The 15,799-nt window shown below is 50.5% G+C and overlaps 1 protein-coding gene across 2 annotated transcripts in view; it reads left to right on the plus strand.

Moving 5' to 3' along the window:
• The window catches only part of mmp24 (matrix metallopeptidase 24), a 31,671-nt gene that overhangs the window by 7,902 nt on the left and 7,970 nt on the right, over positions 1-15,799 (plus strand). Inside the window, exons 2-8 of one of the 2 annotated variants that reach the window (XM_086200474.1) lie at positions 5,096-5,244; positions 5,558-5,674; positions 5,782-5,881; positions 7,994-8,198; positions 9,894-10,055; positions 10,301-10,509; positions 15,433-15,571. In XM_086200474.1, coding sequence (XP_086056600.1) covers positions 5,168-5,244; positions 5,558-5,674; positions 5,782-5,881; positions 7,994-8,198; positions 9,894-10,055; positions 10,301-10,509; positions 15,433-15,571 — 1,009 coding nt within the window. In that variant the 5' untranslated portion in view covers positions 5,096-5,167. Of the gene's footprint in view, positions 1-5,059; positions 5,245-5,557; positions 5,675-5,781; positions 5,882-7,993; positions 8,199-9,893; positions 10,056-10,300; positions 10,510-15,432; positions 15,572-15,799 lie in introns of those variants that run through there. The other variant, XM_086200473.1, reaches the window with a different exon arrangement.

A 15,799-nucleotide genomic window follows, 5' to 3' on the forward strand; every position in this document is an offset into this window, starting at 1 on the left:
GATGGCATGGTGGCTCTGCTCATGGCTCAGCTAGTGGCTCTGCTCATGGCCCAGCTAGTGGCTCTGCTCATGGCCCAGCTAGTGGCTCTGCTCATGGCTCAGCTAAAGGCTCTGCTCATGGCCCAGCTAGTGGCTCTGCTCATGGCTCAGCTAGTGGCTCTGCTCATGGCTCAGCGAAAGGCTCTGCTCATGGCTCAGCTAGTGGCTCTGCTCATGGCTCAGCTAGTGGCTCTGCTCATGGCTCAGCGAAAGGCTCTGCTCATGGCTCAGCTAGTGGCTCTGCTCATGGCTCAGCTAGTGGCTCTGCTCATGGCCCAGCTAAAGGCTCTGCTCATGGCTCAGCTGAAGGCTCTGCTCATGGCCCAGCTAGTGGCTCTGCTCATGGCTCAGCTAGTGGCTCTGCTCATGGCTCAGCTAGTGGCTCTGCTCATGGCTCAGCTAGTGGCTCTGCTCATGGCTCAGCTAGTAGCTCTGCTCATGGCCCAGCTAGTGGCTCTGCTCATGGCCCAGCTAGTGGCTCTGCTCATGGCTCAGCTAGTGGCTCTGCTCATGGCCCAGCTAGTGGCTCTGCTCATGGCTCAGCTAAAGGCTCTGCTCATGGCTCAGCTAGTGGCTCTGCTCATGGCTCAGCTAAAGGCTCTGCTCATGGCTCAGCTAAAGGCTCTGCTCATGGCCCAGCTAGTGGCTCTGCTCATGGCCCAGCTAGTGGCTCTGCTCATGGCTCAGCAAAAGGCTCTGCTCATGGCTCTGCTCATGGCTCAGCTAAAGGCTCTGCTCATGGCTCAGCTAGTGGCTCTGCTCATGGCCCAGCTAAAGGCTCTGCTCATGGCCCAGCTAAAGGCTCTGCTCATGGCTCAACCAGTGGCTCTGCTCATGGCTCAGACATTGGCTCTGTTCATGGCTCAGCTAGTGGCTCTGCTCATGGCTCAGCTAGTGGCTCTGCTCATGGCTCAGCTAGTAGCTCTGCTCATGGCCCAGCTAGTGGCTCTGCTCATGGCCCAGCTAGTGGCTCTGCTCATGGCTCAGCTAGTGGCTCTGCTCATGGCCCAGCTAGTGGCTCTGCTCATGGCTCAGCTAAAGGCTCTGCTCATGGCTCAGCTAAAGGCTCTGCTCATGGCCCAGCTAGTGGCTCTGCTCATGGCCCAGCTAGTGGCTCTGCTCATGGCTAAGCTAAAGGCTCTGCTCATGGCTCAGCTAAAGGCTCTGCTCATGGCTCAGCCAGTGGCTCTGCTCATTGCTCAGCTAAAGGCTCTGCTCATGGCTCAGCTAAGGGCTCTGCTCATGGTCCCGCTAGTGGCTCTGCTCATGGCTCAGCTAAAGGCTAAAGGCTCTGCTTATGGCTCAGCTAAATGCTAAAGGCTCTGCTCATGGCTCAGCTAAAGGCTCTGCTCATGGCCCAGCTAGTGGCTCTGCTCATGGCTCAGCTAAAGGCTCTGCTCATGGCCCAGCTAGTGGCTCTGCTCATGGCTCAGCCAGTGGCTCTGCTCATGGCTCAGCTAAAGGCTCTGCTCATGGCCCAGCTAGTAGCTCTGCTCATGGCTCAGCTAAAGGCTAAAGGCTCTGCTCATGGTCCCGCTAGTGGCTCTGCTCATGGCTCAGCTAAAGGCTAAAGGCTCTGCTCATGGCTCAGCTAAATGTTCAAGGCTCTGCTCATGGCTCAGCTAAAGGCTCTGCTCATGGCTCAGCCAGTGGCTCTGCTCATGGCTCAACTAGTGGCTCTGCTCATGGCTCAGCTAAAGGCTCTGCTCATGGCTCAACTAGTGGCTCTGCTCATGGCTCAACTAGTGGCTCTGCTCATGGCTCAGCTAAAGGCTCTGCTCATGGCTCAACCAGTGGCTCTGCTCATGGCTCAGCCTAAGGCTCTGCTCATGGCCCAGCTAGTGGCTCTGCTCATGGCTCAGCTAGTGGCTCTGCTCATTGCTCAGCTAGTGGCTCTGCTCATGGCTCAGCTCATGGCTCTGCTCATGGCTCAGCTAAAGGCTCTACTCATGGCCCAGCTAGTGGCTCTGCTCATGGCTCAGCTAAAGGCTCTGCTCATGGCCCAGCTAGTGGCTCTGCTCATGGCTCAGCTAAAGGCTCTGCTCATGGCTTAACCAGTGGCTCTGCTCATGGCTCAGACATTGGCTCTGTTCATGGCTCAGCTAAAGGCTAAGGGCTCTGCTCATGGCTCAGCTAGTGGCTCTGCTCATGGCTCAGCTAAAGGCTCTGCTCATGGCCCCGCTAGTGGCTCTGCTCATGGCTCAGCTAAAGGCTAAAGGCTCTGCTCATGGCTCAGCTAAAGGCTAAAGGCTCTGCTCATGGCTCAGCTAAAGGCTAAAGGCTCTTCTTATGGCTCAGCTAAAGGCTAAAGGCTCTGCTCATGGCTCAGCCAGTGGCTCTGCTCATGGCTCAACTAGTGGCTCTGCTCATGGCTCAACTAGTGGCTCTGCTCATGGCTCAACTAGTGGCTCTGCTCATGGCTCAGCTAAAGGCTCTGCTCATGGCTCAGCTAGTGGCTCTGCTCATGGCTCAGCTAGTGGCTCTGCTCATGGCCCAGCTAAAGGCTCTGCTCATGGCTCAGCTAAAGGCTCTGCTCATGGCCCAGCTAGTGGCTCTGCTCATGGCTCAGCTAGTGGCTCTGCTCATGGCTCAGCTAAAGGCTCTGCTCATGGCCCAGCTAGTGGCTCTGCTCATGGCTCAGCTAGTGGCTCTGCTCATGGCCCAGCTAGTGGCTCTGCTCATGGCCCAGCTAGTGGCTCTGCTCATGGCCCAGCTAGTGGCTCCGCTCATGGCTCAGCTAGTGGCTCTGCTCATGGCCCAGCTAGTGGTTCTGCTCATGGCTCAGCTAGTGGCTCTGCTCATGGCTCAGCTAAAGGCTCTGCTCATGGCTCAGCTAAAGGCTCTGCTCATGGCCCAGCTAGTGGCTCTGCTCATGGCCCAGCTAGTGGCTCTGCTCATGGCTCAGCTAAAGGCTCTGCTCATGGCTCTGCTCATGGCTCTGCTCATGGCTCAGCTAAAGGCTCTGCTCATGGCTCAGCTAGTGGCTCTGCTCATGGCTCAGCTAAAGGCTCTGCTCATGGCCCAGCTAAAGGCTCTGCTCATGGCTCAACCAGTGGCTCTGCTCATGGCTCAGACATTGGCTCTGTTCATGGCTCAGCTAGTGGCTCTGCTCATGGCTCAGCTAGTAGCTCTGCTCATGGCCCAGCTAGTAGCTCTGCTCATGGCCCAGCTAGTGGCTCTGCTCATGGCTCAGCTAAAGGCTCTGCTCATGGCCCAGCTAGTGGCTCTGCTCATGGCTCAGCTAGTGGCTCTGCTCATGGCCCAGCTAGTGGCTCTGCTCATGGCTCAGCTAGTGGCTCTGCTCATGGCTCAGCTAAAGGCTCTGCTCATGGCTCAGCTAAAGGCTCTGCTCATGGCCCAGCTAGTGGCTCTGCTCATGGCTCAGCTAGTGGCTCTGCTCATGGCTCTGCTCATGGCTCTGCTCATGGCTCTGCTCATGGCTCAGCTAAAGGCTCTGCTCATGGCTCAGCTAGTGGCTCTGCTCATGGCTCAGCTAAAGGCTCTGCTCATGGCCCAGCTAGTGGCTCTGCTCATGGCTCAGCTAAAGGCTCTGCTCATGGCTCAACCAGTGGCTCTGCTCATGGCTCAGACATTGGCTCTGTTCATGGCTCAGCTAGTGGCTCTGCTCATGGCTCAGCTAGTGGCTCTGCTCATGGCCCAGCTAGTAGCTCTGCTCATGGCCCAGCTAGTGGCTCTGCTCATGGCTCAGCTAAAGGCTCTGCTCATGGCCCAGCTAGTGGCTCTGCTCATGGCTCAGCTAGTGGCTCTGCTCATGGCCCAGCTAGTAGCTCTGCTCATGGCCCAGCTAGTGGCTCTGCTCATGGCTCAGCTAAAGGCTCTGCTCATGGCCCAGCTAGTGGCTCTGCTCATGGCTCAGCTAAAGGCTCTGCTCATGGCCCAGCTAGTGGCTCTGCTCATGGCTCAGCTAGTGGCTCTGCTCATGGCTCAGCTAAAGGCTCTGCTCATGGCCCAGCTAGTGGCTCTGCTCATGGCTCAGCTAAAGGCTCTGCTCATGGCCCAGCTAGTGGCTCTGCTCATGGCCCAGCTAGTGGCTCTGCTCATGGCTCAGCTAAAGGCTCTGCTCATGGCTCAGCTAGAGGCTCTGCTCATGGCCCAGCTAAAGGCTAAAGGCTAAAGGCTCTGCTTATGGCTCAGCTAAAGGCTAAAGGCTCTTCTCATGGCTCAGCTAAAGGCTAAAGGCTCTGCTTATGGCTCAGCTAAAGGCTCTGCTCATGGCTCAGCTAAAGGCTAAGGGCTCTGCTCATGGCTCAGCTAAAGGCTCTGCTCATGGCTCAACTAAAGGCTAAAGGCTCTGCTTATGGCTCAGCTAAAGGCTAAAGGTTCTGCTCATGGCTCAGCTAAAGGCTAAAGGCTCTTCTTATGGCTCAGCTAAAGGCTCTGCTCATGGCTCAGCTAAAGGCTCTGCTCATGGCTCAGCTAAAGGCTAAGGGCTCTGCTCATGGCTCAGCTAAAGGCTCTGCTCATGGCTCAGCTAAAAGCTAAAGGCTCTGCTCATGGCACAGCTAGTGGCTCATGCTAATGCATCTGCTAATTAATCTTCTACTTGCTCTGCAAATGTATCTCTATAAGTACGGATCCACATTTACGTGCCAGCTGTTTTGTCCTCACAAAGATGCAACCCTTCCCACTTGATGTTTAAACCCCTGTATGTCATTTTGTCATGTGACCCTCTTCTGTTTTCTGACTTTTCCCCATTTGTTGTCATGTGCAAACATGTGCAACTCCAGTTCATTGACACGTGTGGCATCACCGTGTTTCGAGGTTGAAACATCTGGTACCATGTGAGACCTTGAGAAATCCTGAGGGCTGGTGGTTTTCCTTTTGAAGAGTGGCTGTGTCTCCTGGTGCCTTGTGGGAAATATTTCTGAAAACCTGAGAGTTCAAGATGTTTTACTAAATCCAAAAAAACTTGTCAGTGTTTGAAAAAAAAGAGTAACATGATGAACCTGATGCTGCAGAAGGACCAGTTTTTTTGTTGTCTCAAAGTGTTGTCATGGAAATGTCAACATGGCGTGTGCTGTTGTTTCTCTCACAGACGTGGCTGAAGAACTATGGCTACCTGCTGCCTCACGACGTCCGAGCGACTGACCTGCGACAGGAAAGAGCCATGCAGTCTGCCGTGGCCACCATGCAGCGCTTCTACGGCATTCCTGTGACAGGGGTCCTGGACGACACCACCATTGAGTGAGTTTACAAGAGGGACGGGGTCAATGATGAGTGAACTCCCCCAACCTACGAAGATTTCGTCGTGGTTCCCCCTGTCAGATGTTGGTGGTAGAAGATGCAGAATACAGTGAAAAAGGAAGTTGCCATGTCAATGAGGTATTTGCGTAGACGAACAGGAAGTTCTATGTAGGGACGAGGTATTTTGCAGTAGATGGTATTTGAAGCATAAATCCAGTTGTTAGATTGAATAGTCTGTTAAAGTGCGACTGGTTTGTCCAGAGGTGTGCTGATGTGTCCAAATGTTGTTGATGATTTCTTTGGTTGTGTGCAGGTGGATGCGGAGGCCTCGCTGCGGCGTCCCTGACCAGCCCCTCAGCAGTCGCCGACAGAGGAACAAACGCTACGCTCTGACTGGACAGAAATGGAGAGATAAGAAGATTTCATACAGGTAAGCTGCAAGTCTTGTCAAACATGAAATGTGTTCATAGTCCTCATGTAAGTGGAGGCTCAGGTTTGATTTGGACTGGTTTTTAGATCTCTCTTTACTTCCTACAGCGTCTCCAACTTCACCCCTAAAGTGGGACAGAAGGACACCCAGAGGGCAATCAGACAAGCCTTCAACGTGTGGCAGGCTGTCACGCCGCTCTCTTTCCAGGTCAGACAGTCGCAGCTAAATCCCACCCACTTTCGCATGGGCAAGAAGCCATTAATGTTCAACACTTTCAGGATTCTCACTTGTGCTTCTGAGACTTCAACTCCAAATAGGCGGAGCAAAGTAGAATAAAATATCTGTGGTCTCATTCATAAAAACTGCGTATGCAGGGAATGGTGCCTGAAAAGGACATATGCCCCTTTCCATGCAACAGTTGTAATTTTTTAAAAAACAAACGAGTCAAGTGTTGAAGAAATGAAACTCAGGGGCAAGGTTCCCCCTGTCCATGGCAGGGCCAACACATAGAGACAGACAACCATTGGCTCTCCCAGCCACGCCTACGGTCAATTTAGAGTCTGGATTAACCTGGTCCCTCTTGATGTCTTTGGACTGTGGAGGAAGCTGGAGTACCAGAGAGAACCCAGCAGGAACAGGGAGAACATGGAGACTCACCCAGAAAGACCCCGTGCTGCAGCCGGGGCTCCACCCGCAACCTTCTTGCAGGGGGGCCACAGGGAGGACCACTACACCACTGTGCAGCCTACATATACAGACACTGCTCAAAAAATTAAAGTAACACTTTCTCACCAGAGTGTAACATCAAATCAATTAAACTTCTAGGGCTTGGATCCTGTGAGCTCAGTAGCAGAGGGGCTTGTTCAGCAGTTTCAGCTGCTTTGGTGTTAATGGCATTAAGAACAGGAGCACAGTCCTAGGAGCAGCTGAGGTACTGAGTAGAACCCTTGAGAGGACCCGAGCTACAGGAGGCCACAGAACCACCCTACAAGGCCGAGAGGGACATTTTATTTTAACACACACACACACACACACACACACACACACACACACACACACACACACACACACACACACACACACACACAATGAAACATATACCTAAGTCAAAGATATCTGCAGCCTCAATGAATCAGGTCGCACCTCAATGTTTGATTGATAACAAAATACACATGCATGTTATACACATGTGAATCACAGTCAGCTCTACATGTGGCGACACAGCTGCAGCCTTGACCACACCCACTTGCCCTGAATAGTCAGTGAAGGCCTTTGATTGACATTCACTCATGGAGGTCAAAGGCAGCACAGCCCGGCGCCATTGGAAGCAGAGCCGGATGGACATATCAGCCTCAAAGAAATAGGTGAGGATTTTCTTTGGGGGCAGAAAGTCTGCAGAGCGGCGTACCCCAAACTCCATTAATGATTTCACCTTTCAGTGCACATATTACGCAGAGTTTGTACTGAGTGTGTATTGAGTGTGTACTGAGTGTGTACAACTACATAGGTACTCTGACAGAGGTTCCAGCTGTCTGCTGATGTCACATATTCCTCCATCAGCTGGCTAGGAGCACTGATCACCGAGACTCCGCCCACTTATTCATTTCATATATTTAGAAGATAATTCAGTGTGTCTGATCAGTGATCAATACATCAGTATAGGTCAGTAACTGGTACCACGTGGCTCTTTTCATTGTAACCTCAGAGTTCACCAGGCTGACACATCCAGTAAAACCAGTTCAGATTCATCAACATATTCCAGCAGGTGTGTTCATGCCTCCCTCTGATTGGCTGGTGTGTGGCCCCTCCCTCACTGACTCTATCCAGCCATTGGGGCCCCTGAGGAACCGTGTTGGCCCCTGCTGGAGCTGAACAGAGCTGCGACACGACTCTAGTTCAACTCTACTCATCATGGTTCTATTTGGAAAATTTCATTTTATCTGAGGAGAAATTTTGACAACCTCTGGTTTTCATGCTTTGATCACGCCAGCTGCACAATCACATACATGTGCTGTGAGTGTGTGTCTGTCAATTCATGTTCACTGCAGTGATTTATACGTGAAAACTTCATGAAAACTACAGGAGTGGTACTTCATCTCAGGTGTATGTGACACCTTTGATATTAAACTACATTGATGTGTGCTCGTGTCCGTGCCTGTGGCTCCCAAAAAAACAGACACACGCAACCCTCGTGAGTGAGGCCGTCGCCGCTGGCCGGCTCCAAAGGTGCGTCGTCACCATGGAGAAGCAGCTGTAAAAGGTGGTTTCGAATTTCCCTGATGATGCTTTGTTGATGTAAATCTGTTTGTGGTCGTTCAGGAAGTGGCGTACTCCGAGATCAAGAATGAGGGGAAGGAGGCCGATATCATGATCTTCTTTGCCTCTGGTTTTCATGGCGACAGCTCTCCATTTGACGGGGAGGGTGGTTTCCTGGCGCATGCGTACTTCCCTGGTGCCGGCATTGGAGGAGACACACACTTTGACTCAGATGAGCCCTGGACGCTAGGCAACACCAACCATGACGGTGAGACTCCTCCCCTTCAAATGCCTTTGTACACCACATGAATCCCACCAGAAATCTTTCATCATCAAGGACGGCTGTGATGTCACACTACACATGTTTCTGTCTGGGCTGTTTACAGCTGCAGCAACATCCCGCTGCAGTCTCTTTGCCACGCCCTTCGCCATGGTGAGCACTTCATCCAAAAAGTGCCTTCAAATAGGTAAACTGAGCCAGAACTGACCAGAAGTGTCTGTGTGGCGGCTATGATGGCAGCTGTTAGAACTCTAGAACTCTCAGAAACGAGCTCCAGCTTCCTCTGCTAGCTCCCCTAGCATAGATAGAAAGGAGACGATGCCGACCCACAATTCCTTGCTGCAGCAGCTCTGACAGTGAGGCCCCCCTCAGCTGTTCACCACAACAACCAATCAGCACCACCATCAGGTACATTTGAGCCTCCAGGGAGGTTTGTTCCTCTGGTTTGCTAGAACAGCTCCCACAAACCTCCATGATTGCTGCTCTAGCAAAGGGGAATCCGGGTTCTGTTCATCAGAGATTGGACCAGAACTGAAGCCAGAACCAGAACCACCATGGTTTCCTCTCCAGCAGCTCCAGGTGGAGCAGAGTTTCCTCTGGAGAGCTGACAACTACGGTTGTAGTTCTGCTGCTGGCATGGACGCGTGTAGAAGGACTTCAGCAGCCGCTCTGGTCCTGACATCATCACATCAACTGCCCCCAGGAACCAATCAGCTGTTAGGAGGACGGCTGCTGGACGGCGGCGTGTCAGAGGTGTCAATCATCATGAATGATGAGGCTGCCTGGAGCTGCTGGATCCTCCTGCTGCTGCAGTACACGTTCACTACATACATGAAGATTACAGACGTGTTGATCTCTGATCACCTGCTAGCACGCAGCTACGCTTCAACTCTCAGCTCAGCTGGTGACAGAGACGTTACCACAGCAACCAGAGGATGCTGACGTTAAGAAAGATGCTATGATGTCACAGGAGACTAATAGACCAACAAACCTGTCAAATTTTCATGTGTTGCTCATTTCCAGCAGAAATAAGTGTGATAAACATGATCGACAGGAGGAGTGTGACATCGTTTCCTGTCACCTTTGTGACTGACAACTTTTAAATCTAGTTAAATCAGTGATGAAGTTATATTTTCACTAAAAACCGAATGAAGAATCAAGATGGCTGTTCTGAAATCCATCGACAGAACGCTGTAGTTCTCTGAGGTAGACACGTCAGTAATATGGCCGCCGCTTCATCACCCTGGTTCGTGACGTCAGCTTCTCTCAGCACCACCATCCTCCTCTCCTGTCTCCTTTCCTTGACCCCATGACCTTTTCCATTGGGGTGGAGGAAGAGTGGGTAGGAAGAGGGGAGAGGAGTGACTTTCTTAATCCACCTAAAGTTTAAATTGCTTGAACCTAACCTTGACCTTTGACCTGGGTTGTTTCCAACCATTCAAAGGGCTTCTGATAATACTGATAATGGAGGAGCTGAGGGTGGTGAGGAGTGACCCAGAGAGGTGGACTCAGAGGAAGAACCACCATGAGGGGAGATGGAGGGGAGATGGAGGGATGAAAGGGAGATGGAGAGGCCTGGCTCCACGTTCCCATGTTCTTCAGTTTGCCCAAACCTCCCTCTCCTGTTGCTCTTCTCTTTAATTACCCTTTCATTCTCGTATTTCTTTCCTGTCGGCTCTTCAGGGAACGATCTGTTCCTGGTGGCGGTCCATGAGTTGGGTCACGCGCTGGGTTTGGAGCACTCCAACGACCCCAGCGCCATCATGGCACCGTTCTACCAGTACATGGACACACACAACTTCAAACTGCCGCTGGACGACCTGCAGGGCATCCAGAAAATCTACGGTAAGAGTTGGGAGTGTTTGTTCCCCTCAGACTGAGTGAACACACTCTGTGTTAGTGACCTGGAAACCCTAACCCTGTCTCACCACCACACGTTGGGAAGCCTCTGTCATGTGTGGCAGTGAGACCCTGAGGGCATGTATGGCAGAGAGAATCTGTCGTGTTAGAAGTCAGGTTGACACGCCTCCGTGAACTGATGACTCTTCCTCAGTGACCTCACTGATGATGTCATTGATGTTTCTTGTCAGGCCTCCCAACTGCCATGCTGGAGCCCACCAGACCGTTACCCACCTTACCCTCTCGACAGATACACTCCACCTCCAAGCATGACCGCCATGCCCGTCCAGCACGTCCACCTGGCGACCGGCCTGCACTGCCCGGAAACGGAAAACCCAACATCTGTGAGGGCAGCTTCAACACCGTGGCATTCTTCCGCCGCGAGATGTTCGTCTTCAAGGTGAGTAGCGACACACACAGAGATCTTCTGAGTCACCAGTCCATCTGTCCAGGCAGTCTGGAGAAGCTGGATGAAGTCAGCAGAGCCCTCAGGTGACAGATCCAGACCAGGATCGTAAGGTCCCACCTGTCTCTACCTGTGTGTGACCTGACGAGGTCCAACTTTGAGGTCACATATGATGGTGAGAGACTCTTAAGCCTCGATGATGAATTGAGAGACCAGGAGGTCATGAATGACGAAGCGACTCTGAGGTCATGTATGACAGAGAGACCGAGGTCATGTATGACAACCATCCTACCTCAGAGTATCAACAATCGCTTACTGATCAAAAAGACAAGGTTTGCAGAAACATATTTGGACTCAGAGGCACTGTGTGTGTGTGTGTGTGTGTGTGTGTGTGTGTGTGTGCGTGTGTGTGTGTGCTTGCACTTGCTACATATTAAGGACTAGAATATGTATTTCACCAACAGAGTGAGGACCGTCCCTCCATCCATTTTCTTCCCCTTATTCATGTTGAGGGTGGTGGGGGTGGAGCCTATCCCAGCAGCCTTCCCCCTGGACAGGTCACCAGTCCATGGCAGGGCCAACACATAGAGACAGACAACCATTGGCTCTCCCAGCCACGCCTACGGTCAATTTAGAGTCTGGATTAACCTGGTCCCTCTTGATGTCTTTGGACTGTGGAGGAAGCTGGAGTACCAGAGAGAACCCAGCAGGAACAGGGAGAACATGGAGACTCACCCAGAAAGACCCCGTGCTGCAGCCGGGGCTCCACCCACAACCTTCTTGATGGGGGGCCACAGGGAGGACCACTGCTCCACCGGGCCACCCAGAGTGAAGACATTTTAGCCGGTCCTCACATCTTCAAAGGGCCGTTTGAAGGTCCAGACTTGGTGTTAGGGTCAAGGTTAGGGTCAGGCAGTCAGTGGAGATGGTTAGGGTGAGGGGTGTTAGGGGACTATGGATGGAACCACAGTGGTTGCCGAGAGGCTAAGCGAGGGAAACTTGCCAGACGCGTTTCAAAATCATAAAAACTGAGTTGCAGAGGAATGCCGATTCACATATTTATTAAGGTTCAAAACACAGACAGTGAAACATCCTAACAAACCTAAAAACATCCAAAACCAGTGTAATTCAGCGGTCAGCAAAGTAGGACCTAACCCTCTCAGTTCATTCATTCATTCATCAACAGGTGAAGACCACTGATTTTACTCCTCTGCTGACGTACCACCCACCTGACTCCTCCCCCGGATGTGACACACACAAAAACACTACATGGCACCTACTAGGGGCGAGGGAATGTATTACGTCCATGAAAGTCCTCACAAAGATATAAGTACAAGGAAACAAAAAAAGACAACACTTTAAAACAAATAAGAACAGGAGAAACAACAATAACAATAAAAACAACAGTTAAAACCAACAATTAAGTGTTCAGTTTATGAATATGTGTGTGTGTGTATATGTGTGTGTGTGTGTGTTGTGTGTGGTGTGTGTGAGTGATTCATAGAGACGCCTGATGGCCTGTGAGTAGAAGCTGTTTGCCAGCCTTGTGGTCCTGGACTTCAAACTGCTGTCGTGTCTGCCTGATGGTGGGAGTGTGAAGAGTGAGTGCTGTGCATGTGTGTGGTCTCTGATGAGGTTGTGTGTTCTTCGTAGGACTCTGGATTTGTAAATGTCTGGCAGTGAGGGGAGGGCTGCCCCAGCAATGTGCTGTGAGGTCTTGATCGCCCGCTGGAGTGCCTTCCTGTCTTGTGCTGTGCAGTTTCCGTACCAGACTGTGATCGAGGCGGGAAGGACACTCTCGATGGTGCATCGGTAGAAGCAGCTGAGGTTTTAGCTGACATGCCAAATTTTCTCAGTCTTCTCTGGAAGTGCAGTCTCTGTTGGGACTTCTTGATAATTTGTTGGGTGTTGTGAGACCAGGTGAGGTCCTCGCTGATATGGGTGCCAAGAAACTTGAAGGTTTTTACCCTCTCCACCTCAGTCTCATCAACATACAGGGCTTCTTGTCCCTGTTCTTGGGTCTATGATCATCTCTTTGGTCTTGTCTGTATTGAGATGAAGGTTGTTGTCATGACACCAGGTCACCAGGTCCGCCACCTCTCTTCTGTATGACCTTTCAACCCCACCAGTGATCAGGCCAATGACTGCGGTGTCATCCATGAATTTAATGATGCTGGTGTTCTGGGAGGCCACACAGTCCTAGGTGAAGAGTGTGTAGAGGAGCGGACCCAGCACACACCCCTGTGGGGTCCCAGTGCTTACAGTTCTTGTGCTGGATGTGCGGTTGTGGACTCTGACTGACTGGGGTCTGCCTGTTAGGAAGTACCTAACCCTAACCTAGTTCCAGAGGGAGGGTATCTGTTAAGTTAAAAGTAGACTTAAGTTAAAGTAGTTTTTTCCCTTTCAATTTGTCAGTACATTTCTTTCGTAAAAATAATTTCATACCAATAGCAGTCAATGACCTATGACCCACAACAGTAGAGGGCAGCGTGGAGTTAAAAAGTTCAGGTCGGTGATCAGGTAAACTGGGGGAAGGCTGGGATTCACATTGGTTTGGAGGGAGAGAGAGAAGTCCGTGCTGCAGGGAGACATCAGTTGGGAGGGTAAGCTTGTTTATTTCTTCAATGCAGATCATGTTTGGTTTGATTCGTGCTTTTAAGTTGAAAGTTTTCCCATTGTTTAGTTTGACGGAGCGTCCGTGCCTCATCAGTTTGTTTGGCGACGTGTGTGTTGTGGTGACCGCTGTTAAATTGTTTAATTAGAGACACGGCAAATTTCTTCGAAGAAGGAAGAACGTGACTGGCTGAGTTAATTCATGATCTAATTTAGTTTAATTTTGAACGATTGTGTCACCGTGCGCAAACGTGTGTTGGATATTTATCTAGCAGTATATTTATTTGTGTATCTAATACCATTTGCACTGTTTGAGTTCATTGGAAAACTTAATTACATATATGATTAATTATTTGAACCGTTTATTAGGAAATAAATCTGAAATGAAAAACGAATTTGAATTTGTTTATTTTTACACATTGCTTTTAATTTAAAGTAAAAAGTAATAAAAGTAAAAGAATTATGATTTGAGAAATGAAAATTAAATTATTTGAGGAAAATAATGTTAGGAGAAAGGTTGTGGCTTTAAGTTGTGTTTATTTTCTTTGAAATTTAAATTTGAAATGTTGAGCAATAACTAATTTTGTGTTTGTGTGTATAAAGGTTATCAATCTGCTCCACTGGTACTGCAGCACTACTACTGCATCACACTCCAACCGTTATTCTCCTACTGGAGAACTGATCTGTCATTGAGAACACAACCCTTACGAAGTAAAACCAAGAAAAGCTGAGTCCGCCCTCAAGCCATTTCTTCAGGTTCAGGCAGGAACTGACATCAAACCCCAAATAACTTGACAGTGTCAGTCCAAGTGTGAGGACCTCGTCTGTGAGTTTGTGGGTGCTAACTGTGTTAAATGCAGAGCTATAGTCTCTACATAGCATTCTGACACGTGTCCTGGCTCTAGGTGCTAGAGGGCTGTGTGGGTGGCAGTGTTGACTGCGTCATCGGTGGACCGGTTCTGGCAGGATGCAGACTGTAGAGGGTCCACAGTGTCCGGGATGCTCTTTTTTGATGTGGGCCATGACTACCCTTTCAAAGCACTTCATTGTCATTGCTGTAGGGCAATCGTTATTTAAGCAGGTCACATGGCTTTTCCTGGGTATGGTTACTATGGTGGTGGACTTAAAGCAGGTGGGTACAGAGGCTTGTGCGAGGGACAGGTTGAATACGTCAGCAAGCACATCAGCGAGCTCTGATGAGCAAACCCTGAGTGCACGGCTTGGGATGTTGTCTGGGCCTGCTGCTTTCCCTGGGTTTGTTTTACTCAGAACCTTGTGCACATCTGCTGATGTCACCATGAGGGGTGAGTCCTGTGTGCTCGCCATGCCCAGCGTCCCTCTCTGCTGGTCAGGATTTGGCAGTGTGGTTTGGCTGGACGTGGCTGCGCTGCTCCTCTGCCAATACTCTGTGGTGTGCTGAAACCCCACCCACATACGTTGAGGGTCCAAGGTGGAATAGAAGCCCTCTAGCTTCTGTCTGTACTGTTTTTTGGCCTCTCTAATGGCTCTCCTCAGGTCATATCTGGCCTTTTTTGTAGTCCTCAGCGGTCCCCGTGACAAATGCAGACGAACTTGCATGTAGCTTGGCCCCTATATCACAGTTAATCCAAGGTTTTTGATTGGGGTATTTTCAGTAGTGCTTTGTGCTGGTGACAGTCTCTGTGCATGTGCTAATGTAGCCAGTAACTGCAGTAGCATATTCATCCAGATCGACAGTGCAGTCTTCCTTCCAGCTGCAGTTCTGAACACATCCCAGTTTGTACAGCCAAAGCAGTCCTGAAGCACTAGATCAGTTTCTTCATTCCACACTTTAACTGCTATACTTACTGGGGGAGCTTGCTTGAGGAGTTGTCTGTAGGTTGGATACAGGACTATGGAGATGTGGTCAGCTTTTCCAAAATGAGATCTTGTTTTTTTCCCTCGTAGGAAAGCTTACGCGCTGGTAGTATTTGGGGAGAACCGTCCTGAGGTTGCAGTGGTTGAAATCGCCAGCTATGATGATGAATACAGTGTCCGGGTGTTTAGTTTCTTGTTTACTGACAACGTCATGCAGGTGGCCCAGTGCACTAGCGGTGTTAGCTCACAGTGGTATGTAAACAGCTATTAAAACTGAACTCACGAGGCAAATAAAAAGGGTGTGTGTGTGTGTGTGTGTGTGTGTGTGTGTGTGTGTGTGTGTGTGTGTGTGTGTGTGTGTGTGTGTGTGCCTGGATGATAGTAGCCTCTTGATATATGGGCTCTGCTGGAGGACCGTTGTGGTTAACCATTTTGACCCCTTCTGCCTTGTGACCTCTTGTGTTGTAGGACCGCTGGTTCTGGCGTCTGAGGAACAACAAGGTGCAGGAAGGTTATCCCATGCACATCGACCAGTTCTGGAAAGGCCTGCCACCGCGCATTGACGCTGCCTATGAGAGATCTGATGGCAAATTTGTCTTCTTCAAAGGTACAAGGCCCTTGTCTGCCAGTGGTAAGAGCAGTACGCATTGTGGGTCCTGGAGGGTCTCCCGGCAGGTCCTCTGACAGAGTGATGCCCCCCCTTGTCAGTTAGAACTGAGCAACGCTTAGATGACGTGTGAAGAGATTCTTTTGTTTACCATTGGCACAGACATTTTCGTTGTGCACCGAATTTTGTTTTGCGGTTCATTTCTCACCAGACAGCTGTAGAACATCA

Source organism: Aulostomus chinensis, chromosome 3 (assembly GCF_037954235.1).
Source record: "Aulostomus chinensis isolate RoL2024-O1b breed Wild chromosome 3, RoL_Achi_v1.0, whole genome shotgun sequence".
In the NCBI taxonomy this organism is placed as follows: Eukaryota; Metazoa; Chordata; class Actinopteri; order Syngnathiformes; family Aulostomidae; genus Aulostomus; species Aulostomus chinensis.